At 40.9% G+C, this 24,422-nt stretch overlaps 4 protein-coding genes across 5 annotated transcripts; 2 read left to right on the top strand and 2 right to left on the bottom strand.

Moving 5' to 3' along the window:
• Window positions 1-45: 45 nt before the first annotated feature.
• On the bottom strand, window positions 46-2,107 carry LOC117230536. The gene is made up of 3 exons (XM_033488115.1): window positions 1,713-2,107; window positions 943-1,251; window positions 46-293 (listed from the first exon to the last, which is right to left on the bottom strand). Exons 1-3 carry the CDS (start codon window positions 1,732-1,734, stop codon window positions 235-237), a joined length of 390 nt encoding a protein of 129 aa, XP_033344006.1. The 5' UTR covers window positions 1,735-2,107; the 3' UTR covers window positions 46-234.
• Window positions 2,055-6,500, bottom strand: LOC117230531. Of its 2 annotated transcripts, none has more exons than XM_033488108.1 (3): window positions 5,255-6,500; window positions 4,327-4,602; window positions 2,055-3,167 (listed from the first exon to the last, which is right to left on the bottom strand). In XM_033488108.1, the coding sequence occupies exons 1-3, from the start codon at window positions 6,099-6,101 to the stop codon at window positions 2,947-2,949; spliced, it is 1,344 nt and encodes a 447-aa protein (XP_033343999.1). In that variant the 5' UTR covers window positions 6,102-6,500; the 3' UTR covers window positions 2,055-2,946. The 2 variants fall into 2 exon arrangements, with proteins under 2 accessions (XP_033343999.1, XP_033344000.1); XM_033488109.1 differs by having other exon boundaries at window positions 5,267-5,794.
• Window positions 6,501-7,055: 555 nt separating this feature from the next.
• On the top strand, window positions 7,056-20,368 carry LOC117230547. The gene is given in 13 exon segments (XM_033488127.1): window positions 7,056-7,301; window positions 7,575-7,846; window positions 8,702-9,065; window positions 9,922-10,258; window positions 11,808-12,100; window positions 12,167-12,436; window positions 12,701-12,990; window positions 13,069-13,309; window positions 13,815-14,164; window positions 14,869-15,342; window positions 16,262-16,443; window positions 18,634-19,241; window positions 19,965-20,368. Coding segments are annotated over 13 exon segments (4,254 nt in total). The 3' UTR covers window positions 20,292-20,368.
• A 1,235-nt stretch (window positions 20,369-21,603) lies between these two features.
• Window positions 21,604-22,500, top strand: LOC117230537. The gene is made up of 2 exons (XM_033488116.1): window positions 21,604-21,679; window positions 22,087-22,500. Exons 1-2 carry the CDS (start codon window positions 21,656-21,658, stop codon window positions 22,384-22,386), a joined length of 324 nt encoding a protein of 107 aa, XP_033344007.1. The 5' UTR covers window positions 21,604-21,655; the 3' UTR covers window positions 22,387-22,500.
• Window positions 22,501-24,422: the final 1,922 nt, after the last annotated feature.

The following is a 24,422-nucleotide window of genomic DNA, read 5'->3' as shown; positions in this document are numbered from 1 at the left end:
TTTTGAGAAAAAATCGCTCACCGGGCGTAATTGCAAAACTTGCGGTTTCTCTTTTTACGAACTCTTTTATTTTCATCTTCGGTTTCATTTTCATTCGAGTTTCTTTATTCTCGCCGAAGCTAAAGCTAGAGCTAAAGCCCAAGCACGACGTCACATAAGCATAAGCGTTGCAGGTGTTTTCCCATTAACGTGGACGAAACAGACGGTTGGTGCAACGAAAGATCCGTCCGTTGTTTAAGAGAGCCTCACGCCGCCAGCTCCGGCACACTCGCCCTTATTCTTCATTACCAGCTCTGTAAAAACAAGTCGAAAGGAAACGTAAATTGGCGCGTTGAGCCGGTTGAAAACACCGGTACTCGATCGAAATGAAACTTGGCGAGTATCTCGGAAAGAACGATGAGCCTAAGATATGAAAAGACTTGACAACTTAGAATACAGAGTATTCTATGTAACTGAATTATCAAGCTACAGGCCTAAAATAGTAGAAGATCGAAAAAAATATCGTTAGCCAAAATTATCGTAAATAGCTCCAAATGCATGTGCAATGTAAAGCGAAAGTGTTCTAAAGACTTTAAAGTTATCGCTATCTTTTTTTAAAGAACCGCAATAATTTTTTTAACGGAACTATCAATCTTGATTGCTATTAGATGCTGCGCTCGAAAATTGTCGCAGATACAAGTCAGGTATATAATTGAGGGATACTTGTATATATCGTATTCAGCTCAAAAAGTCTGAAAACGCTCAATGACCGAAAAGAACACCAACTCCTTTAATAGAACGATATCGGTGTTGGTTTGACTGGTTATACTTTAGATTCATCGTTCCTCGTTACATATATATCGACCAAATTTCATCTCGATCTGTCACCGATTTCAGAATATAGGTATATTCGGAAGGACATGCGCGCGCGAATCACCGACTCGGACAAAGAGACACACTCACTTGTTCCCATTTCGCAGTTGTGAACGTCCAGAGCACATTGGGTACCGAACGTCCTCGGCTTAAAGTTAGCGTCGGTCGGATCATGGACGCAAATCGGATCGTACGCAGCTCCACATTCTTTCGCGCAATCCTTCTTATTCCTTTTCGCCTCTTTGGCCGCCTCTTTAGCTGCCTTTACGTCCTTGGATGCGGTCGCGGTCTCCTTGATCTCCTTAGGCTCTTTGACTCGTTTCGTCGACACGGTAGTCGTATCAGTGGGCAAGGCGCTCGTCTCCTCGATAAAAGCGAGGGCGCACACGACAACCAATGCTAAGTCGCGAAATTATATACCAACATACGATTATCGAATTGTGAACAACGTAGAAAAACGAAAGAACGTTCGCGATCGGTTTGCTTCGACGCGCAGTGCGTGACATTTCAACGATAGCAAGACAAAATTGTTCGTTTCCTTTACTACTTTAATTGTCGATCTTATTAACCCAAGCAATTACTGACATTTTACTTAAAATCTATCGAATTAAGAAACCTTTGTCGATTTTATAAGCTTTTCCGTTAATGCGAAATACGATAACGATAAAAATAAACGTATAATTTTCTTCCAAGATCGATCAGCAATTTCTAAAAAGATGTTTTGGCTGTGATTCGCGTGGTACGCAGTGAACGTATTGAATAATCGACGTCCTTTTCCTCCTTCGCACATTATCAAAGTCACGTGTCTGATCGACATATCGTCTTACTTCTCGGACTATTTTTCACGGTCTGTTACTCACCTAATAAAACGATGGACTTCATGACTTCGTAATGGCTGTGTGAAATTCGGTATGATTAATCTTCTTCGACTTGAACGACAGGCGATACTATACTCATCTGACAAGACCAAACGACTGAAACGTTGTCGCCTGTAGCGGTAGCGTTTATAAACGGACACACCCCCACCGTGCTCTCCGCTCCGGAAAACTCGAGAAGACCGAGAGGATCACGTAACGGCAATCTTCAAAATTACTCGCGCCTCCGCTCTTTACCAACGAAATTGCTAAGTGTCGCGATTTCGCTGGAAATGGAACAAAACGAGTGGAAAGAAACGAAAGTATATCTGCGATGCGTGTCCAATGTCGACGATATACGTATATTTATTCAACGAGAAGACAACGAGCGAGTCACGTACATCTCGTAATACACATCATATAGGTACATGCGTGTACAGTCGCAGAGACAAATAAGAGTGGATAGGTAGAGGAAGCAGGTACATATGAACGAAGTTTAATCGAACTACATACTATATTAGTGTTATGCTTAAGCTTTATTCGTTGATAGACCGCGGATATTCGAGCGAATTCATATTTTTACGAATATAATAGTTAAAAAACGTGGATATAAAATTGCTTCGTCTATCGACCAGTTAGCTGTTTCCACCTCTTTCAAAAGTGTGTACCTAAAATGTGTGGCAAAAAGTAAGCGGTGACGAGTATACTCGTCAAGCAAAGAGTATGCGCGACTGTTATAATATAGAATTAAATTACAATGAAACGACTGTTTTATTCTTTAATTTTATTGCTGACTGAGCTCGTCGATATTATTATCATTTCTTCGCGACGAGTATATTCGTCAAGAACAGCTGACTAGTTAAATATGACAAAGGCTACTATAATTTAAATATCTATATATATTTTTGCATACGGTGTACGTTCTTCGAACGTGTATCTTCGAATCTGAAAATTTTCTACGAATACGCGAAAATCCGCGGTCTATTTATTATATATCCTTATAGTACATACATGCGTTTAATAAATAATAGAAATTAATATTTACACGTTTGTGCGGCAACAAGCCGTATTTAACGAAACTTGGTCGATACCTGTCCACTTATTTTTATCCTCGACTGTACTAATAGCTAGGTAACGCATAAATACGCGACATGAGCAATGTGATCATGGATGAATCACTGAATGCGGTCGAATCGAAAGATTTCCATAAGTAAGGACGAATCAACGAACAGCTAATAGGCTAAGACTTGGTTTGAAGGCGCCGCGTTTCCTCCATAATATAATTCTGCAATAATTGCTCATAATCGGGCCACGATTGGTCGTTTTCGAAGGCTCTACGAACTTGGCACTCGAGCGTGGAGCATTCACTGGAGCCAGATTCGTTCGCGATCTCGTGTTGTTTCCATGCCTCGTCTACCACCAAGGTCAAGAGGTTTAGTCTGTCCCATACTTTCCAGTTAGCTGAAAGAATAAAACGTCGTTAGCATTGAAATCGATTTTAACGCGTTTGGTAAAGCCACGTTACGTAAGGTAACCTATGGTCAACAGACAAAGTCGATTAATTTTAAATCGTTCGGCTTAGAACTTTACACCAAAGTTTCACTCTTTTTTCTTTTTACCGATATTCTATCATTCACAATGCGATTAGTGCGAAGAATATGAACGTATCGAGAATTTGTCGGCTATCGGATATTCCTATCAGCGTTATCTTTGCAACGTGCTTGAAAGTACGCAGCATCAGTTTTTCCGATCGGCCACCCATCGAATGGGTTTGCTACTGACGATATACGATCGTGATTCGTCGAATATGCAAGATTTATTAAATTTACTCCTTGATTGCAGGCAGTTTGTACATATTCAACCTCGCGATAGTACATAAAATACTAAATGACACTGTCATGCGCCTTGGCGTACCGTATGTTTCGCAGTGAAATACGTCAGCGTCGTTCAGAAAAAGTCGTGGTGTACTATATTAGGAAACTCACCGTACGTCCTTTAGCCAATGCGTTAAGCGCATAACAGTAGCTGATAAATTTTATGATTCGACAGAAATTTTCGAATCTTTTCGCAATCCTCCTTTGGCTATAATATTAACAGGACATTGCCATCCTCGAACAACTTGCAATTGTATGCTAAAGGATTATATACCCGTGAATAATAATAACAACGATAATAGCGATCTATTTGTGTAGCTCGCGAATGTTTTTGGAAGAATTTTTATGATTAAGTATCTATATCGTACAATTGTATAGATATATTGTACAAAATTAATTAAGGTAATTTTGAAATTTTGTTACCATTGGTAACGAGAGATCACTTATATCGCATAACCATATAGATAAGGTCGGAAGCGAGTGTACAAACGTATATATAAATTGCAAATTGCCAAGATATTTATCAAAAGCATAAGCACGCTTCGCAAAAACGTTGAAAAGGATTTAAAAAATGCTATTGCGCCGGACGTATACGAATAAGCAACTTTTTGTAAGTCGTTTCACACAGTCGCTTCATTAATATTGTGCATGCACAATTAATTTGATGTAACTCGAAACCAATCAGACAGTCAAGAATTTCCCGTTATAATTACGTTTTAAATGTAAATCTGAAGAAGGAACATTACCGTTTCGCAAACTACGGCCTTCGTCTTCATCGTCGTCGTTATCGTTGTTACTCTGCATGTTCACCTTCTTGATCGTCTTTTTAATCTCCAGTTTGGGGATGAAAAGCAGCAGACAGATAACAGCGATAAACTTAACTATCATTTTGAAAATAACCAATTTCAAGAGTATCTTGGCCAGGGTGAAGGCGTTGAGCTTGAGGGCAAAGGGCCAAGAGAAGTCGATAGATGGAAAACCAAGATGCACCGACTCGGTCATTCCATGTGGAACTCCGTACGCTGCAATATGCATCGCGTATTACTATCTTAAATCATAGAGGAAGGAAACGTGACAAACTTAATGGGAGCTGCAAACGATCAATCATATGAAAAATAACGTCCGTACACTATCTTACCTAGCATATAGATTGAGAAAAATAGTGGAAAACCACTGGAAATGAAAAGTACAAGGATACATTTAATCGACAAAACAGAGATACGTAGTAACGAGTAAACAAGGCAATGTGGCAGTAAATATAGAATGTGGTGCACTAAGAATGCACGTTCGTTACCGCCGCAACGAAACTAAACTAACATGACTGCGTACATCGGAAAAGTATTTAGACATGCAAGCATGCAAATAGCCGCGATATCGTTCGATATCTATATTCAGTGGAGCTATCTTTAAAACTTACATGCTTGATATGGCATTCATGCCGTATACTGTAACTTCCATCGTTGATCGTATCATAATGCTAATACAGTTTCTGAACGTTCGATATAACACACACACACACGCATACAATATGCGTATAAACTGTTTCAATACTAGCTTCCGGAGCAAAAAATATTGAAATTACCGCCCGTCTCGATCCTTATCGATTCTTTTTTCAATGATATTGATCGTGCGCAATCCTCTGAAAGTAGAACGTACGCGAAAATAATACAATACCTCGAGTCTCACCTTGCTGTGGCTGAGCCGGATATACACCAATGGACGTGTACTCTCCCCCATAGGAAGATTGATCGTGATAAGGTGGTCCGTATGTTTCGCGCGGTGGTCCGTATGTTTCACGCGGTGGTTGCGATCGAGGAGGTCCGTAAGAACTTTTGAGACCCGAGAAGTCACTGGACGATCGCGTCGGCAAGGAATACGAATCGCTTGGTACCATGGAGAAGGAATCTCTGTCCGAGCTGGTTTGGAAGGATATCTCGGACCTTTTCCCTGCATAGACTGGTCCCACCGATTGTTCCTTTCTTCGTTGAATAGAGCTACTTGTCGTCGCATCTACTGCAACTATTCCTTCGCGAGGATCCGTGCTAGTTCGAGAATGTCTTAACGCGTCCAAATAGCTGTCCTTGCCACGAGTAAATGGACCGCTATTTTTCCATTCAACGCTTCTCGTCGATGGTTCTATTCCCAGCAGAGTCTCTCCTTCAGATCTCGCTTCCATTTTGTCCTCGCGGCTGATAGACGTTGGGACGGCTGCATCGTCATCGTTGATGATCGTAGTCGCGTTTTTCGAGATTTCGCGAGCGTTCGCGACTACGATCGTTAATGAAAATAACAGTCCAAAGACGCGAAAGATTCGCAAACTTTTCCCGTACTTCTCGATCATCGCTCGCTCTGGCAGAGTAAGCGGAGAAACAGAACTCGCGCGCGCGCGCGTACGTTTACAATAGAGTCGGAACTCTCGATGGAACGATCCTGGGGACTCGAAGTTTTCGAATGACGATAAACCAACGACCGAGGAAACGTACACACGGTTCCATCTTCTCCCCTCGAACGATAACACCATCGTTGCATATTAAGCGCGTAACGGTGTCCAAGTTCTGTATTCGTGGTTCGTTTTCGCCTCGAACGCTCGAATTTGAATCGTCACCTGCGCCGCGTTACGGTGTCGCCTTTTCGTGCTTCGCCCCGAAACGACGACGAATCGAAGGGAGCGAAAGAGAGAATAGGATAAGGCGTTCATCAATTGTTATGCATTTGGTGACGTTTTCATAACGGTGTTGCGATTCATCGAACCTCCTACGATCCACTGGCACACTTGTTGCCACACGTCGTACGGAAATCGGTCACGTTCCAATGCGTTCACTCGCGGAAAGGGAAATTCGCTGATCGATCGATGTGCTTCGAGCGTCCCTAGGCAACCAGAATAAACGCCTCGACCCGAGGGTCCTCCGGCTTCTCCAATTTGTCATTGGCAAAGTCATGTCGCTTGTAAAAGTTCGATCATCGTAAGTAAGCAAAAACATTGGTCGAGTGGCAAGAAACGTAACAATTTGAAATTCGCACAGACACGCCCCTCGGTATTTTAGTCGAGTGACGAATAATTTAGTAACTCGACGCGTGTAAATACCGAGAGTCTTTAGTCGAGTAGTTTTAGTAGAACGTGTGCAGTCGTTTAGTCGAGTGGCGAGTAAGAAAGTCGTGTGCCTGGTAATTTAGTAATTTAGTAGCCCGCTGTGTGTAGATGCGAGAATTTAGTTGAGTAGTTTAGTAGAACGATTTAGTCGAGTAGATCTGTTTCGTTAAATTTTTTTTCTAGTCCACTAGGGTTGCCCCTCCACTCGCTACTAACCAAGGAGATTCGTAACTCAATTGTACTAACTCCGGACGCTTTGTACGCACTAAGTAATAAATGGCTATTCGTCGCTCGTCGAGATTACTGGACGTGTCTGTTCTGTTTTCGTTAAAGGAAAATCGGCCGGTACCTACCAAAGCTAGCTTTTTTCCCTCGCTACGCTAAATGACTGGCCTTACCTTGATCTTCGCTTACAGTCTCAACCATTCGATCGCTAGCTACTTTCCATTTCTTTGTAGGTGGGCAAAGTTTGGAAACTGTCGCGATTTTGCGCTGATCGGAAAGGACATAATCGCGATGGCTTCTGGCATTTATGTCCGTTTCCACGACCCTGCGAGTAAAAAGGCACGAGTAGAACGATTCGATGGTGGCGAGAGAGGAGACGGCGCGTGCTGTCTCGCCGGACTTTCGGTGAGTTCGCGTCCTCTTTAGGTTTGGATCAAGTTACTATGATTTATGCCATTGTCCTAATATATGTGTCCTGATAAATGAAATAGTAGTAGTAATGGAAGTAGGTGTATACACGTGAAATAAGCACCTGAGCATCGTGAGTTAGAGAACCAACAAAGGACGTCGAAAGAATATACCGACATGTCCGTACATCGTACAATCACAGTATCATATCTTATTTTATGCCATTTATCCTTTTGGATCTTTATTAATTTTATCGAGCGCTTATGCAAGGTCGCGCCAATTTTCTCCGTGATCGAAAGGAAAGCCAACCCAAGGATCTCGATATTCGCTTATCCCACGATGCGAAGAATCGGTCAGTGCGCCGGAAGTCAAGAAGCGAATGGCTACTTGTGTTGCGTGTTCGCTGGCACCGAATACCTGCTCGGTCAAGCAACTTTCCCAGACTTTTGCCTGACAGTTTGGCAATGGAAAACCGGTGAACGACTGACAAAAATCAACGGAACGGATATGACGATGTTTGACATCGATCGCACGAGACTCGTGTGAGTAGAATTAGTAATATCTTTCAAAGGTATAGTATTATTTATGATTGTTTCCTACGGTGCAAGTGAAAGGAGAACGAATTAAAAGCAATGTTCTGTAACATGTTTATTAAATTCATCGATACTGACGCTATGATCGTGTCTATTTAGCCTGGTATTTTCGTTTACACTTCGAGTATTCGTTCACACGTATGCGTCTATACATTTAAGCATTACGTAGAATAATGAAAATTCTGGAATTTGTAAATCGATATATCGAAATATGTGTCTGTCAATTTGACGACTACAGCATAGATTTCTCAGATCTGCTGCTTGCTAGTTGGAACAGGAAAATACTGTTGATGGTATTATAGTCCAATCATGAACGAACCTAGCGTGAGGTCTCTTAGCTATCGGAGAATTGCTGCAAACTACTCTGGTCCCGTTCGAGCTGGTTAATATTACTGTTTGTCGTTCGCAACTCCTACAATTGATTAAATTTTATGCCCCTACGATCTTTACTCCTACATGGCTATAAATTCAAAATATCCTCTCTCGGATTCTGTTAATCGCCTGTGCAATTTCATCGACTCGTTTCGCACAGTATAAGACTTTTTCACAGATTCTACTAATAATGCGAGCAGAATTTTCGTTTGAAAACTTTTGCACCGTCTCTAGAAAATTCACACTCACAATTCTTTATATTCCAAAGTGTTTTAGCGCCTCCGAAACATTTAACGCGTTCAAATTTCGAATCGATATCTGCAATAGTTTCGGAGAAAACAAATTGTAACGTTTCGTGTGGTTCACCTATGTATGTGATCAAGTGCAATAATACAATATATCGGAATGAAACTATTTATCGATTTTCTGTAGATGCTCGACCGATTCGGCCCACCTGGTAGCACGATTTATGCCATCCACCGGCACCCTTTCGGTGTACCGCGTGTTGAGTTGTTCGAATACCGTTCGACTCTTTCCGATGGAAGTCCACTCGAAGCGCACTGCAGTTTCCTGTTCCTGGTCCACGGACGGAACTTTGCTCTGTTGTGACGAAAGCGGCACCGTTTGGTCCGTCGATTTCGAGCAGCAAGTGGACCCTGGCGTTCGAACAATCGTCCGACCTCTTGACGAAGATGACGAAACGATTTCATCGCAAAGAAACCCTACGTTGGTGGGTCACGGCGATGGCACGTTGGTCGTCGATGGCGCGACGCACGGTCGCGAGGTTCGGGCAACGGTAGGACGCGTGTAACTTGGGCCAAGGTACATCGAGATCGTAAAACAAGTCGGATGTCAGAAATAAGTCAGGTTGATAAAAATATAGGGAACTTGACGAGCCGAAACCTCGGCAAGAATTACGTATAAAAAAATAAAAAAGTATTGGGTCAGTCGATAAGTTGTAGATAAGTCGTGTCGATTTTGAGAAGATGGTATCCCGCTGGGGGTAGCCATCCACACGTTATTTAATAGTAAAGTTAGAGAAATTTATCAAATGTCCAGCCGGACAAATTGTAAAGCATAAATTAAAAATAAAAAAAAAAATGTTGAGATGGTGTTCGTAACACCGTAATTTGGAAAGTACCGCTTTACTCAATGATGTTTGTCCATCGTTCCAATCATTTCAGGATCGCATGGCACAGCTCGGCGTATGAACGGGGAATCGGGACAAAAATAAAAATTCGTGGACCACGTTCACGGGTCACGTTCACACGTTTCCAGATCACGTTCGAGGGTCACGTTTACACGTTGCATAGTGCGGCATTTGAATGAGGACGCGGGACAAAGATCAAAAAATGCATATATACCGTGCAGAGTAGCTGAAACTTGAAATCGGGCGATCCAAACTGGTTAAAAGTCTGTGTATCGAGGGTTTATTAGTATTCCCCCTATTTCTTGGCTCGGTTGAAGTATCCTGAATATTTATTTCTTTGCATAACGACGCACGATGACAATTTTAATGTTTTCCACGCTAGAGTTGATGGTGGTAAGCGATCCACTAAAAATTTACGATCTGGCTGTATCTTGGTCCGGATTATGCATTTGTGGTGTTCAAGAGTCATTCGCGGTCGATCTATCTGACGAACCATTGCCAGTTTTACAGAAAATCTTGGAAAGATCGAAACGAAGAATGGCGGCCGGCTTGGACGATTTCGCTACCGTCGTACCCGAGACACGCAGAAAGCGATCCAAGTCAAGATAGAATCTTAATACTTGGGGAGGACGGCGATCTCTTTGAGATAATCGGTCTGCAGCATCGTTGTCCCCCTCGCCTCGAGTTTCTACTACGAGATGACACGGGTTATGCAAATATAGCTGCGTTACATGGCCCATATTTAGGAGCTTTAGACCAAACTGGTCGTCTGGCGATCATTGACGTTGCAACTGGTGAACTTGCCTCGCCAACTATACAGTTAACACATCACGGCAAAGGTCGGTTCAAAACTGGAATCGAAAATAATTTATCAGACTGCGGATGTTTTTTTATGCAAATTCGCATTTTTTGGAATACACTTAAGAAAGTAGAGTCTTGGTAGAGAATTATTTGAACTCTTCGAAAATTTTAGTTAAGCGAAGCACACCGTACTCTCTATTTTTGTAGGATTCGCGTTTGAGAGTAAAGTAACTCGGTTTGATAAATAATGATATCTCAAGCTGAATTCGTCGTCGCGTAGCCACGTGCGTTCTCTGAATCGTTCTTCACTCCCTGCACGCTCTACATATCGCAAATATTCCCTAGATCCTCGATAACGTATCATTCGTACCTTATCATTCAAATCGCTCACCCTACAAACGTGTACAAAGATGCGTAGTTACTATACATAGTGATTTCTATTTTGTGTATATTTATTTAGAACGATAGAACAGGGAACTGTGATTATTTAACTAATACTATTTCTTAACACTTAGCCAACCGAACGGGGAGATCTCCCTCTTTGACTTTAGCAACGCGTTTTATCTTTTTCTTTGTTGTTGTTGTTATTATCAGTTATTGTTTACCTGGAATTGATCCCAATTAATTGTACGTCTTTCTCTGTTTTCATAAAGTACAGTATATAATAAAATAGATGAATTTAGCGGTGTTAAAATTAATTAAAAAGTTACACTATTATTTATGACTAAATAAAGTTATACTCGAACGATACAACACTGTAAAAAAATATTAAGATTATCTTTAGTCATCTCTAATGTTTTTAATTTTACCTATATTTTTTTATACTTTTAGTTTGATGTTTTGTACAAACAATGTGTGAAATCGTTAAATACGATCATTACGGCGAAATATAATTAACCACATAAATAATTTTTACACTTCTTCGTTTTTTAAGTAGCGAATATTAGTCCTCTGTACTTGGAAAAATGCGCGGTGGACAGCAGCTTATAGGTGGGTTTTCCCGAGCGTGGTGGAAACGTATAGCTCGCTGTGGCGTGTGCTGTTGGCTAAGCGTTAATATATTTATTAAAACTGAAGCAACTAAATCGACACAACTAATCAACTCCTAAGCGCAACTCACGTCACCCAACGACAGCAATCAACAAACGACAACCTCTTTCTCCATCGAAGCATCCCTTTATAACAGTTTTCGTACTCCCATTGTTTCCCATTTTTCGTAATCCTGTATTTCACAGTCACAAATATAATCAGGCACCCACTTTTCTGAAAGTTAGCACTTTCACTTTCTACCTGCACTGTAGTTCGTACCCCATGCAAGGTGGTCGTTTATTATTCTACGATATTAAATATTACATTTATTACACCATGTTATATTATATTTTTAACAATGCTATCACGTTTCCTTTTTTTTTCTCATATGCTTACGTGATCTGAAAGAAACCAGATCCGCTTAAACAACAGCTGCTCGATACTACTGCGCGGTTGAAACGGAAATCTCGCGGATTTTAACGCTTGTTTTTTCCGGGTTCTTTTCAATCTGACTAAAATAATTAGAAAGAGACAAATAATAATCTGTGCTAATCACAGTTGCTGATATCGCCTCGCATCCCGTCTTACCGATTCTGGTAAGCTGCAGCGTCACGGGAAACTGCCTTTTCATCGAATCGTATCCTACGATACCTGTCCGAAAGCATTGCGTTCATCTTCAACGAGAAGCTTTGGATCGCGTCAAATTTTCTAACAGAGGTCATTTACTGGGCGTTGCCTCGTCTCAGATCGGCCGGCTGTTCCTCTTATCGATGAACGTCGTCGAACTTGAAGAACGTGATTATAGGATGTCAGCCAGCAAAGTCGCGGCCTGGTTGAATCTTGGCCGAAAGGTAACGTAAAACGTCGTATAAAGCTCGAACACATTTGATCGTCGGATCACATTAATTCCGTGCTAGGTGATCGATTTTTTGATCTACGAAATGGACCAAGATCGCGCGAAAGCGCTACTTCTAGTTGCAAACATGGAATCGAGCGACTCTCGAGTTGGAGACGAGATGATCGTGTACTCGTGTCGACTCTTCGATCGAGATGTCTACGTCGAAAACGCGGATTGCTCGATAAAACTTTTGTCGTCCTTCGAGCACCTCCACTACGGAAAAGAATCGAGCTACGAAATAATTGGTGTCCCGTATCTCACGAAACAGTTGCATCGGCTAGAGTTAAAGGTAAAAAGAGAGAAGTGAAAATTTCGAGAACGTATGTAAATAAAATAAAATCGCGATATCTGACCATGCCACGCAGAATACATACAGTAGAAGACAAAGGAAGATGTTTTAACAAATAAATCAATCTTCCTAAAGATATCATTAACGCGTTCGTATGAATCTAAATGTACATATATAATAGGAAATTTGAAAAATGGACGTAAGCTAAAAAACCGAATCTACAGCTAACATGGAGAATATATGAATCGTTGAATCGATCCGCAGGAAGATTTCCAAAACGCCTTACTCTCGGAAGCTCTACCATCGCTGCACCAAACCAGAAACATCAGCATCGCCATTCATTACACGAAATCTGGCGTATCCTCAAGCCTGTTCACCTGCGGATTCGATGGACTAATCGTGTGGAGAGACTGCACCGAGCTTCGACGAGTATTCGCTCTGTTCGCCGCGCACCATCGTTCAGAAGCTGGTGGTCGACGCACAGTCCTCTTCAACAACGTGGTCGTTTCTTTGGGTAGAAACGGGGATCTGGTCGCTAATAGATTACCGAACCGGTTGCTTCTTTTTCTTTCTGTTTGCCCTTTCCTTTTTGTTTGCTGCTTCGACTAACCAAGTTGTTTTGCCACGATCAGGATGGTCGAACAGGAGGATAGTCGAGGTTCGAGGTCAACCGAATCCTACTGTTGGATTACACTCGACGACCGCTTGAAAACGAGAGAAAGCAAACGGGTGGGTGCGACAGAGAACGAGGAGATCGAAGAAACGGAGACGTGGATGGATATGGTGATTCGCCGGCGGTCGATGGCCGAGGAGAAACAAGCTCTAGCGACTCGTCTCTCTCTTCTCGATGATTGGAACAAGCTAAAACGCCGAGTAAATAATTATTTATTACGTATCCCGTTTCTAATTGATGCATTTTATGCGATTGGGCTGTAATTACGGAAGTGTAATACGGTAGAACCTCGTTTTGATGAACAGCGCAGGAAACAAGGCAATCCAAGGCGATCCAGTATGTAGACGACATCGGTAAAAATAGGGTTACAGACGGAGCGTTAATGTCATTTTATTTTATTTAGCCTCTTGCAAGTTTTCACAGCTCCTAACTCGCACGAGCTATCAAAAATCTGTGCGACAAGCGCGAGTTTCTTTCTTTCCTCGTAGATCTTTTTCCTGTCAGCGGATCGGGGGAGGGGCAATCAACAATCCCCCTTCCTAGTTCGAACGATACAAGGTCAGCATTAACTCGTATTATCCGAAGGCACTTAGAGCTTGTATGTCTTCCTGTGTCGCAAAAAATCGCAAAGTGGTAATTAACGATGCCAACAAAGAGCAATCTAACAACGATAATTTTGAGAGAACGCCGTTTTCCTGACGACAGGTAAAGACATTGCTCGACTCGAACGAGGCAGCACCACCAAACGCTCGACTGCCGATTTCTGCGTTCGATCTCGATCAACGTGGTAGAGAGCTCGCGTTGGCAGCGGCCAGGTCAACGGAAATCGAATTGACGAAGAACGCCGAGGAAGAAATCTCGCGCCTGGATCAATCGATACTCTACTTGCGCGAACGATTTTTAGATCCCTTGATCGTCCGACCGAGAAGCATCTTTTCCTTGTTCGGTGAATCGAAGGTCACCAATTATCCTCTCGATAAATTCGTACCTCGGGAACAGACGTATATTCCGCCTTGGTGTCAATTTTCGAGAAGGATGAGAGAACTTGTGTCTAGGTAATTATTATTGTTTTCCACTGTTGAAAGAATTGTTTTGTAACTGGGATAATTATTGATAAGATATCGCATTGACAGAGATGTTATTTAAAAATCAACGGGAAGACGACAGATCTATTAGTCTTATGCAGGATAATTTTCTCGTTAATCGACTCGAAGATTTATATATGTATATACGTACAGTGGCTCGTGAAAGTATTCGAAATCGGAGATCTTAGGATATTTCTTAACTTTGATAAAAATGTGACATTTGACGCGAAGCCTAGATTGCAGGCACTTTTATTAAAATTGTCGATATTACCAACGCATGTTTTCTTATCGTATGATATACATCAAGATAAGCGGATTATTATGGCATGACACGACCATAATTTGTTCAGTGTTGCGGGAAATACAACGATCACCGTAAGATTCTTAAACGAGGATGTATATATATTTTTGATACACTAATCGACGAGATACTTCGTTCTCCGTACAAAATTATGAAGGTATTCGTATCTGAAACTGTTTAGCTTAAATGATACTTTGCTTCAACTTCGTGTAATTGTAAAACTCGGTATGAAAGGCAGAAAGAGATAGTCCTTGTATTCGTGTCTTTAGACACGGTATTAATTTTTCAAATTGTGCTTTTTCTCGTCCATAATTATCTCAACGAGAGGAGATCGTTTGCCCGATTCATTTCAACGTTTACGTATCGTGTGCAGATTGGAGGGCGAAGAAAATTCACAAACGACCAACGTCGAGAACCCACGGTCTCGTTGCCACGGTTTTGTAGACGCGCTTGAGACGTGCATTATCGCGGATCACCAAGAGCGCGAGTTAAAAGTAAAGTTCAACGAACTGTTTGAAAAGACACGATCAACGAAGCAAAGAGAGATGCGAGCGGCGAACGAACGCTGCGAGGAAATGCGTCGGCTCGTTCTCGAGCTGAAGCGTGTGTTTCACGTGGACGCGAGTGCGAAACTCATCGAGCCTCCACAGTGGCATCCAAAGGAAATAATCGAGGATGAATTCGAACGAGACGCGAGAACGATCGACGATGCACGATTAAATGGACCCGAAAGAAACAACGACAATGAGAAGAACTTAGTCGAAGACGAAGTAGAGATCGAAACGAAAGTGCATGATTTTCGTGAACAGATGCTCGACAGGATGATGGACGGTGTACTGGAAGATAGGTAATCGCATTTTATCATACTATAGATGATACACGATAATACAGTCGTGTAATGATGGTAAAAGAGTTTGATTAGAGATCGATTGAAAATAGAAAAACCGTGTACGTCGTCCTTCTGTGGTTTCTTTACATTTAAGAGCGCCTATGTGACTAAAGTCACCTAGTTCTTTGCAGAGATATGAGAAAAACAATAAACAACGTTAGAGCAGAAGGACGATTTCGGGTTTCAAGGAGGGACGACCGAGAGGTCAGAGTATGCGAGTCGAAAGGTGAGTGTGTTGCGAGAGTCAGAGTTGATCGAGACATCGAAGAGTAGAGGTGAGAGAGTTAATCGAGTCGTCTAAGAGTAGAGTCGTTAGAGTTGATCGATTTGGCAGTGTTGTAGAGTTGTTAGAGTTGCTAATGAGAGAGGGAGAAAGAGAGAGAGTGTGTGTGTTAGATTCGTTGTGACGAGAGTTGCCAAATAACTGTAAAGTTATTTGAGATAGATACGAGTATCGCATTTAGTTTCAGTTAAACAAACATCGTTTTCCGTCCAATTAATACCTGTATATTCAATTCGTTATTAATAAATTGTAAGTAATCGGGAAAAAATTTATATCTTAATTTCCACGATACTACAGTCGAAATATAAAATTGAGGAATTTTTTAAGAAAGGATCTGTATACAGTAAATTCTAGTCAAATAACAATAGAATTACTCTGGAGCGTTCGCTTATTTTGTAAATATAAAAGGAATTATCGTTTAAGAGTGATTGTAATCACCGATTGAAACGTAACTAATATTAAGAAAACTAAGACCAAACGCGGTTGCATCGATAGACGTCTCTCGCCAAAGCCTTAATTTGTCGTTTTCGTTTGTTACGCGCTCGATGTGACGATGCGAGTCTTGAGTTTTGAACGCGACCTCGGTTGCCGTAGATTGGAACACCATGCAAAGAGAAGCATTCCGAAACCCGACTGTCTCACCCGGAAAGATGCAGCTAGTTACACAGAGGAGGACATTCGGGCAATCGAGTCGTACGAGGAGAAGATTCGCGCTGGAGAAGTCGATCGGCAGAGGTACAAGTCGATGCTGGAGGCCGAGATCGAAAGGATCAGTGGTATGACCAAAGAAACGTAACATTGTTGCTATCTCTCAATTAGGTGACTATCAGTTAAATCGCAACTGTTCGCTTGGAGTCGCGAACCTTGAACGATATTAACCCCTTGCCTTTTACGATTTATGTTGCAACAGCACGTGCCGTAACAAACGGCAGGGTCGATCAGACGTCGATTTGCCATTTTACGGTGTCCCTATAAATTTAAACATTAGATTCAGCTAGAATCAAACGTACGATAATCACCTATTATACACGATATAGTACCACGCTAGAATAATTTACTTATAATTCTCAATGAGAATTGATTGTAAAATTCTTCCAAATAAAAACAAAAGATTTCACGGTGTGGCTTGAGCATTCGAAGTTGTGCAAATTTCTTGTGTATGTTTTTAATTACTTACAACTAATTTTACGTTGCAAGATGTTCGATAAATAATTACTTCCAATTGATCATTGAACAAGAAAGATTGGTCTTAAAAGTAAATTGAGCGTAAGTCCTTTCTGGAAGAGCCTAATGCTTATATTTCAGGTGTCGATCTAGGCAGTGGGTTTTCGTCAAAATTTCCAGAGGTACGAACCTCTGTCCAATTCTGTGATTGTCGAATTGACGTGAATGTCTCCCAGGCGGTGCCTCTTTTGCATACCTGGCCGAGGATTCGTTGATGTCCAATTAACGACATCGTTCGATGATCTGTCGTTAAGTTTTCATCTCGAAATTTTATTATTGAGCAGACCTATCGAGCGTTTAAGATATTAGTCATCAAGGTGGTCCGAATAATAGACTTTACAATGTGCTATGTCATAAATTCCAATTTCTCAAAAATAGCACACGCTGTCTCTGTCATAAACCGAGGACATCCTCTTATCCCCCTATAATCTCCAAATAGAAACATAATAATCCTATAATCCTATAATCTCAAAACATAGATAGACAGCTGCATCTCCTATTGACTAGAGAGTGTTATTACTTACTAGAGACGAATATTTTTTGCATTCCTGCACCTACAAACTTTTCATAAATGCGTAAATACCAGCAGTCTAGCAATGAAAACTTTTTTTTTTATTTATTTGTTTAATTACAATCAATTCTCGCGTTGAGAATTTTCAGTAATTTTTCTGGCCTGTCGCAGTGACATGGCTGTATATTTACAATAAGTTAATTCTTATTATAGTTAGGTATAATTTGTAGGTATTATAAGTAAGTGCATATGCTTAATTTGGATAATTAAATGAATCTAACGTTTAGGTCTAGCGGATAGTGCCTCTTCAGCCTGCGAGTCTGGTCCGTCGTGTCGAGTAGTCCAGTGATTAGGGGATTTCGGTGTTCGTTGACTCTTTTGCTATATCTGTCGCTGTATTTTGCTATTTCCTATTTGACTGTGGGTATCTTTTTTTTTTTTTTTTTTTTATTTATTTGTTGAAATTACAATCAATTCTCGCGTTGAGAATTTTCAGTAATTTTTCTGGCGTGTCGCAGTGACATGGCTGTATATTTACAATAAGTTAATTCTTATTATAGTTAGGTATAATTTGTAGGTATTATAATTAAGTGCATATGCTTAATTTGGATAACTAAATGAATCTAACGTTTAGGTCTAGCGGGTAGTGTCTCTTCAGACTGCGAATCTGGTCCGTCGTGTCAAGTAGCCCAGTGATTAGGGGGTTTCGGTGTTCGTTGACTCTTTTGCTTTATCCGTCGCTGTATTTTGCTATTTCCTATTTGACTGTGGGTATCTTGAGGTCGCGATGGATGGTTTCGTTGGTAACATACCAAGGTGCGTCTATTAAGGATCTTAGCGTTTTCGATTGGAATCGTTGTAGTATTTCGATGTTGGAGTTACTTGCTGTTCCCCATAGTTGGATTCCGTAGGTCCAGACAGGTTTTATTACGGTCTTGTAGAGGGTAATTTTATTCTGTATGTTTAATTTGGAGCGTCGGTCCGTGAGCCAATAGTTTTTTTAGTTTGTCCTTTAGTTGCTTCGTTTTATCTGAGATGTGTTTCTTCCACGTTAGTCTCCTATCCAGGGTCATGCCCAGGTATCGGACCGAGTCCCTGCTAGGTACTGTTGCATCGTTGATGGTGACCTGGAAGCAATGAAAACTGAGCTTGAAAATAGACCTACTGTTCTACGTATTTCATTTAAAACTGAAGGTGAATCGACACGAATCACCCATTGTCCGTGTTTCAGGAGAATTCTCGAACGGCGCAAAGTCTTTCGACGACGAATTGAACGAACTATCCAAAGAAAAGATACAAATCGAAGGATCGATGCTCTCACAGAGATTGACCAAAATGCAGGCGATCCTAGGGCATCGAAAAATCGTTCAGAAAAGACAGCAGATACGACGGACTATCGAGTTGGAACTTGTACCCGCGACGAAGGAGGCTGACACACTTGCCGAAGAACGAGATTTGTTCGAGGCAGGTGTCGCGGAACTAAGAGTCAGCTATGAGAACGCACGTAAACGAGACAAACGGCTGGAAAGAAAGTTTAGATCGGAGTTTGCCGAACTAAAACCATCGGTGCCGGAGCATCTGTTCCGACAATACCGCAAAAGACCGAGATTGTTAATCGCGCATGGACCCTGCGGTACGTCGGCTGCGTTTCTCACTGAACTCGCTGTTTGTGTCATAGAACAGCGAAACTCTGACATCTTGCCTCGAGAATGTTCAAACTATCTTCGAGCTTTGGATGAATTAGACAGATTACCGGAAGGACTGCAGAGCCGATTGAAGCCAGATTATTGGCACCTTCTTTGTCGTCTTAGGAGACTTAAGGTAGAAGCAGAGATTAAGGTAAAATCATGCTAGATGATATCATCTACATAGTAGTAAATATAGTATAACATACGAAATTATAATGTAGGGTAATGTCAGGTTCTTCGAGTTATTTAACACGTTGAATGGCGCACTATTTTTACAAGGATTACCCCTGGTGCCATCAAATATTATATTATTTCTTCGTGCTGCTACAATAGATAATTGTTCTACGTTGTTACGTCCCGGGACGTACTAACCATACCACAACTACCATAAATCATAATCCATCCCTTGGTCGTACTTATTCAGGGCCGCAATAATCCTATAGAACCGTTACAAGATTTAGCATTATTTGCTGTTACGTCCATAACTTACTTCCATAAATCTCATAGATTTCCTAGTAGAGGTCCTTCAAACCAAACAAACGTCCGTTTCCGAAGAATTTCTAAAGACTATTGTCTACCACGGCTTGACAAGGGACCTACCTCCTACTAACAACTTTCTCTCAACGGCGGTTAAGACCCTTCGTTTAACCATTTAACAACGAAGCCTATTCCCTCGCTCTCCTAACTAAAATCGTCACTTATCTATCTTAGAGTAACAGTGCCAGCGTGCTGATGTGCATTAACATACATTGTACTAATTAAACTAAAATTTAAATTAACTATTAATAAATTGCTTAAAGCGAAATTTCGAGATTTCTAATAGAATTCCAACACTTATTGTTGTGTGTAACTAAGAATCATAACTCGTTCGAAGGTGAAAAACTGCGCGATCGGGTTGGCGGAAGCGGAACAGAGCTTGGCATTCCTGCGAAACGCGTGTTGCATCAGCCGAGACAAGATCGATCGGTGCAAACAGAAAATAGAACAATTAGAAAAGTGCTAAATGGATTTTACGGAGGACCAGGTGACCATTTTATCTGCAAAAATGAGTCAAATGCGTACTGATTGCAACGACAGTGCAGAAAGTGATACGGAGGACGTAGTTTTGACATCGAGGAAGCGAGCGAGGCTCGCAAATCGGGAAATTGAGAGACCCAGAAAGATTCGAAAAGAAAAATTCCTCGCCTTGCAAGAATTGTAGATTGGTAACGACACCACTTCGTGTTAAACATGCCACTGTGAATACGAGAACGGGATGCAAGGATTGCAGGAGTACAAAGAAAACCTGCGACCAGAAAAGGTAAGAGCCCGAGAAGGTTTCAAAGTATCGCTGAAAGACTGCAGACGCTTATGCATTTATGAAAAAAGATATGTTAAGAAATGGGCATTTTTCGACTTCCTTGCGAATGACAAATTCTTGCGCGACATTTAACAGCATACTTATAATACTTATAAATTATACCTATCTATAATAAGTATTAACTTATTGTAAATAAACAGCCATGTCACTGCGCCACGCCAGAAAAATTACTGAAAATTCTCAACGCGAGAATTGATTGTAATTTCAACAAATAAATAAAAAAAAAAATTTAACAGCATCTCTCAAGTAACAGAAAATGTTATTATTGGCATTTATCCGAAATACAGGGAGAATTTATTTTCTTCACATTCTGGTCCACTTACGTAATAACGATTCATCTATATCGACATAATAATTCTTTGGAAATTCTGCCGATAAATCAGTTTGCGTCAGATCGTTGCTACGCGAGAACAACAGTCAACAATAGTCCGGTGGTACTTCGGATTCACCCGTTTCCAAACTTCGATTCATTTACCGGCAGATATTCTGAAGAATTTCCTACATAGATCGCTATTCGAGGAAGCTTGCATTTTTTAAGTTACATGAATTTCATGAAGATGAATTTTCATAAAGTAGTAGCAATAACTTATTCATTCCAACTTGTTAGCGCAAAAATTGAACTTGGTTACATAGATCGTAGTATGTACATCGTCTCTGTCACACACTGTTGCCGAATCTGTCTTGCATAATTATTTCTTTGATGATTCATTCGCTGTTCCTATTCTAAAACTACCTTTGACTTGCTCTAAAGTACTTTTGTGCCGCAAAATTGCTTAAAGCCGTTTCATCGGATACTGTTTTCGTTTCACAATTTGCACAGTAGCCCCCTTTGCTTTGCCTCCCCTCCCCCTCTTTCTGCTTTCTCCTCAGCTAGCATTCCTTTCACGCTCAGGCTTGTTTTATCAATTTCTTTTGCATACTTTCCAGTATTCAAATGTCCGTTGGCTGGTTTTACGATATAAACGTCTCCTTTCCTCTTTCTAAAGTCTATGTTCTCCAGGTTGTCATGCTTCGCTTAAATGTGCATAAATACCCGCACTCTAATCGTCGCAGGTCACAATCAATACAGTTCACGAAAGTTTCCCCGTAAGTTCGTTAAACTTACTTCGATTGCGAGAAATCTGACGCTTGTTGTTCATTCACAGCTGATCAGAAACGCTCGTGACGCTAAGCACTACGATAAGGAAACGCTGTTCGCAGGAGGGATGAAAAGGATTACCGAACATAGGGTAAGTGAGCGTTTCGAAATAAATTTACCTTTTCGCGCGTTGAGATTTTTTTTTTTTATTTATTTATTTGTTGAAATTACAATCAATTCTCGCGTTGAGAATTTTCAGTAATTTTTCTGGCGTGGCGCAGTGACATGGCTGTTTATTTACAATAAGTTAGTACTTATTATAGATAGGTATAATTTGTAAGTATTATAAGTAAGTGCATATGCTTAATTTGGATAATTAAATGAATCTAACGTTTAGGTCTAGCGGGTAGTGCCTCTTCAGCCTGCGAGTCTGGTCCGTCGTATCGAGTAGTCCAGTGATTAGGGGGTTTCGGTGTTTGTTGATTCTTTTGCTGTATCTGTCGCTAGAGCGTTGAGATGAAGCAGAGAAAGACAAAGCACTTACGTTTCGTGTTACAGTTGGTTCGCGACCTTATGAGACGAAACAGAGCCGAGTTGGCAAAGATCGAAGGAGAGATCGAAATCTGGAAACGAACATACAGCGAGTCGGTGAAGATGTTAAAGCAATTGTCAATACAGAAAAACAAACTGACTGCCGAATTGAAAGATACTCTGCGTTTACGCTCTAATCGTTCCCGAAAACACAGATTGGAAATAATGAAACGAACGTGTGTAGCGCATGTAGTTCAGAACAATAGTCAAGAATTGTCGATCCGTGAGACAAGTTCGGAAAATGGCAGGTTACCAACTTATTTGTAACTGTAACTAGTACCGCCTTCTTTAAAATTATCTGATCTGCGATCTTTGTTTCGATTCATTCAATTTATATCGTTTCATTCAATTTAGAATGTTTAGTCGTCATTTCTATTTCATATGCAGCTTCCGGATAATGTACATATATGCGTTTTTACGATCGTGTTGAATGTATCAGAAATAATCTATCAAAATTATCGCGTTTCAAGCCTAATTAATTTGCGAACATCGTTGTATCTCTTCGATCGAGAATATGCAAAACGCTTGCAGATTTTCCCAAACTCTGCCGATATAATTCATCAGGCGGTATGAATATGAATGAAAAATACGCAAACATAGGTTGTTTAAAAGTTAATTACAAAATTGCAAGAAAATTTCTATTTCATATTTACGGCTAGATTATTGTATTAATTTGTGGTTTTTCTTATGAATGGCAAAAATATTTTGATTGTAAAAAGCAATATTTGTATAAACAAACTCACCCTTTTGTAAAACTAGTGATTTATGAATGGTAAAGTAGACTTTGATTGTGTAAATAATATTTATATGTACATACTTCTACCTTTAAAATACAAATAAAATAAATGTATTAAAATATAGTCGTACCAACGATTACCACAAACATATGCCTGTTACAATCTTTTGCATATCATATGTAGTTTTTGCTTTTTTGTCGTCTTACAATTTTTGCGGATGGATAAACATACACAGATTTGTTATGCTTCCAAGATCAGGTCGAACCTCCCGGTAAGGTCACAGTCCCTGGAATTTCCCAATGCAAACGATACCGTTCCGGGCTTTTCCGTTTAACTTTTCCTCTTGCTCGAGGCGAAAAAGAATTTCTCGAGGATCGGCGATAACACGTTAACTGTTCCGCGATGACACAACGGGAACGATAATTTGAACAAAGAGCAAAGGTTAACCCGAGGTTACGCTGCAGGTTATATTGTTATCGAAGGCAGATGTTTTCGCATTTTCGCATCGATCAAACTCGATGCGTCTCTCGTCGCGAAAAGATGTAGAGACTCTCGGTGGGTCGTGGTAACCTTGACGCGAGGGGAATCACGCGTTCATTCGAAAACATACCGCGTCGCAATCGACCAATCATGGTATATTGTTGACCGTAACTGCTGGCTATCCTCGACCGTCGTCGATTAGCTCGTAAACCGTGTCGCCTTGTAAAACATACGCTTGGCGAAAACGAGAAAAGAATGGATTTTATAGGGGTGCAGGAAACTGTAAGGGGGATGCAACGGACACAGAGTGGATAGCAACGAGGCGTTCAAATATCAACAACGAAGCGAGGTTTTCCAAGATCACGGAGATTCGAAGCTTAGAGCCGTTAGATCGATGTCTTGATCAATTTCTTTTATCGATTCTTTGTGAACTTTTAAAATTTTAATACGTTTCGAAAGTGTTGACAAGGTCGGAAGCAAATGTAGTTTAACGCGTCCGAGTTAAAATATGCATGGTTATATAAACGATTAATACTTACTTGTATTATCAGTTAAATTACATTACGGTAGGCTCATGGTTATTTCGTGCCACTTTAACCGACCTCATCTTCGTTGAGATAAAAACGATTGAACAGAAAAGTCATTGACTCGTTATCGTTCTTTCTCGTCCGACTAAACGTAACCTTTATCTTTGATCGATCGCGAGAGCTAAAAAATTCCGAATTCCACTGCGACGAGTTATTAAAGGTAACAAGTTCGATTGCCAAAAACATGATGCGAAATCGAATTGGCGAGTATTTCTCGTCAGGCAAACAAAACGCGACTGAACGGTTTCGACGATTATTTATTTTACGTTTATTTTTTTATCCGCCTTGACGACGATACGAGATCTTCGGTTACTGGATCAGACGTGCTCCTCTTCGCTCTGAGATGCAGATTCGAGGTGTTCGAAATCCCGTGGCTACCTGTGCGCGCGAACTCGCGCTATGCAAATGTGCCCGCGAATATTTGCCTCGGTGAGGGGAAGAGAAAAAGGGAAGAACAGAAACAGACGGAGAAAGAGAGAGAAAGTATTATAGCAACGCC

This window comes from Bombus vosnesenskii, unplaced genomic scaffold (genome assembly GCF_011952255.1).
Source record: "Bombus vosnesenskii isolate JDL3184/JDL3185 unplaced genomic scaffold, Bvos_JDL3184-5_v1.1 scf7180000013267, whole genome shotgun sequence".
NCBI lineage: Eukaryota > Metazoa > Arthropoda > Insecta > Hymenoptera > Apidae > Bombus > Bombus vosnesenskii.
This window is presented reverse-complemented; position numbering and strand designations above follow the sequence as displayed.

Excerpts from the sequence above, each read along its gene's own strand:
- LOC117230531 (XM_033488108.1), bottom strand. The coding sequence starts at position 6,101 with ATGGTGTTATCGTTCGAGGGGAGAAGATGGAACCGTGTGTACGTTTCC. Across the intron at positions 4,603-5,254 it reads ACAGCAAGGTGAGACTCGAG|CGTACGGAGTTCCACATGGA; the intron begins GTATTGTATTAT and ends TGCATATTGCAG. Across the intron at positions 3,168-4,326 it reads AGGCCGTAGTTTGCGAAACG|CTAACTGGAAAGTATGGGAC; the intron begins GTAATGTTCCTT and ends TTATTCTTTCAG.
- LOC117230537 (XM_033488116.1), top strand. The coding sequence starts at position 21,656 with ATGAAAAGGATTACCGAACATAGG. Across the intron at positions 21,680-22,086 it reads AAAGGATTACCGAACATAGG|TTGGTTCGCGACCTTATGAG; the intron begins GTAAGTGAGCGT and ends TTCGTGTTACAG.
- LOC117230536 (XM_033488115.1), bottom strand. The coding sequence starts at position 1,734 with ATGAAGTCCATCGTTTTATTAG. Across the intron at positions 1,252-1,712 it reads GAAGTCCATCGTTTTATTAG|CATTGGTTGTCGTGTGCGCC; the intron begins GTGAGTAACAGA and ends TTCGCGACTTAG. Across the intron at positions 294-942 it reads CAACTGCGAAATGGGAACAA|AGCTGGTAATGAAGAATAAG; the intron begins GTGAGTGTGTCT and ends TTGTTTTTACAG.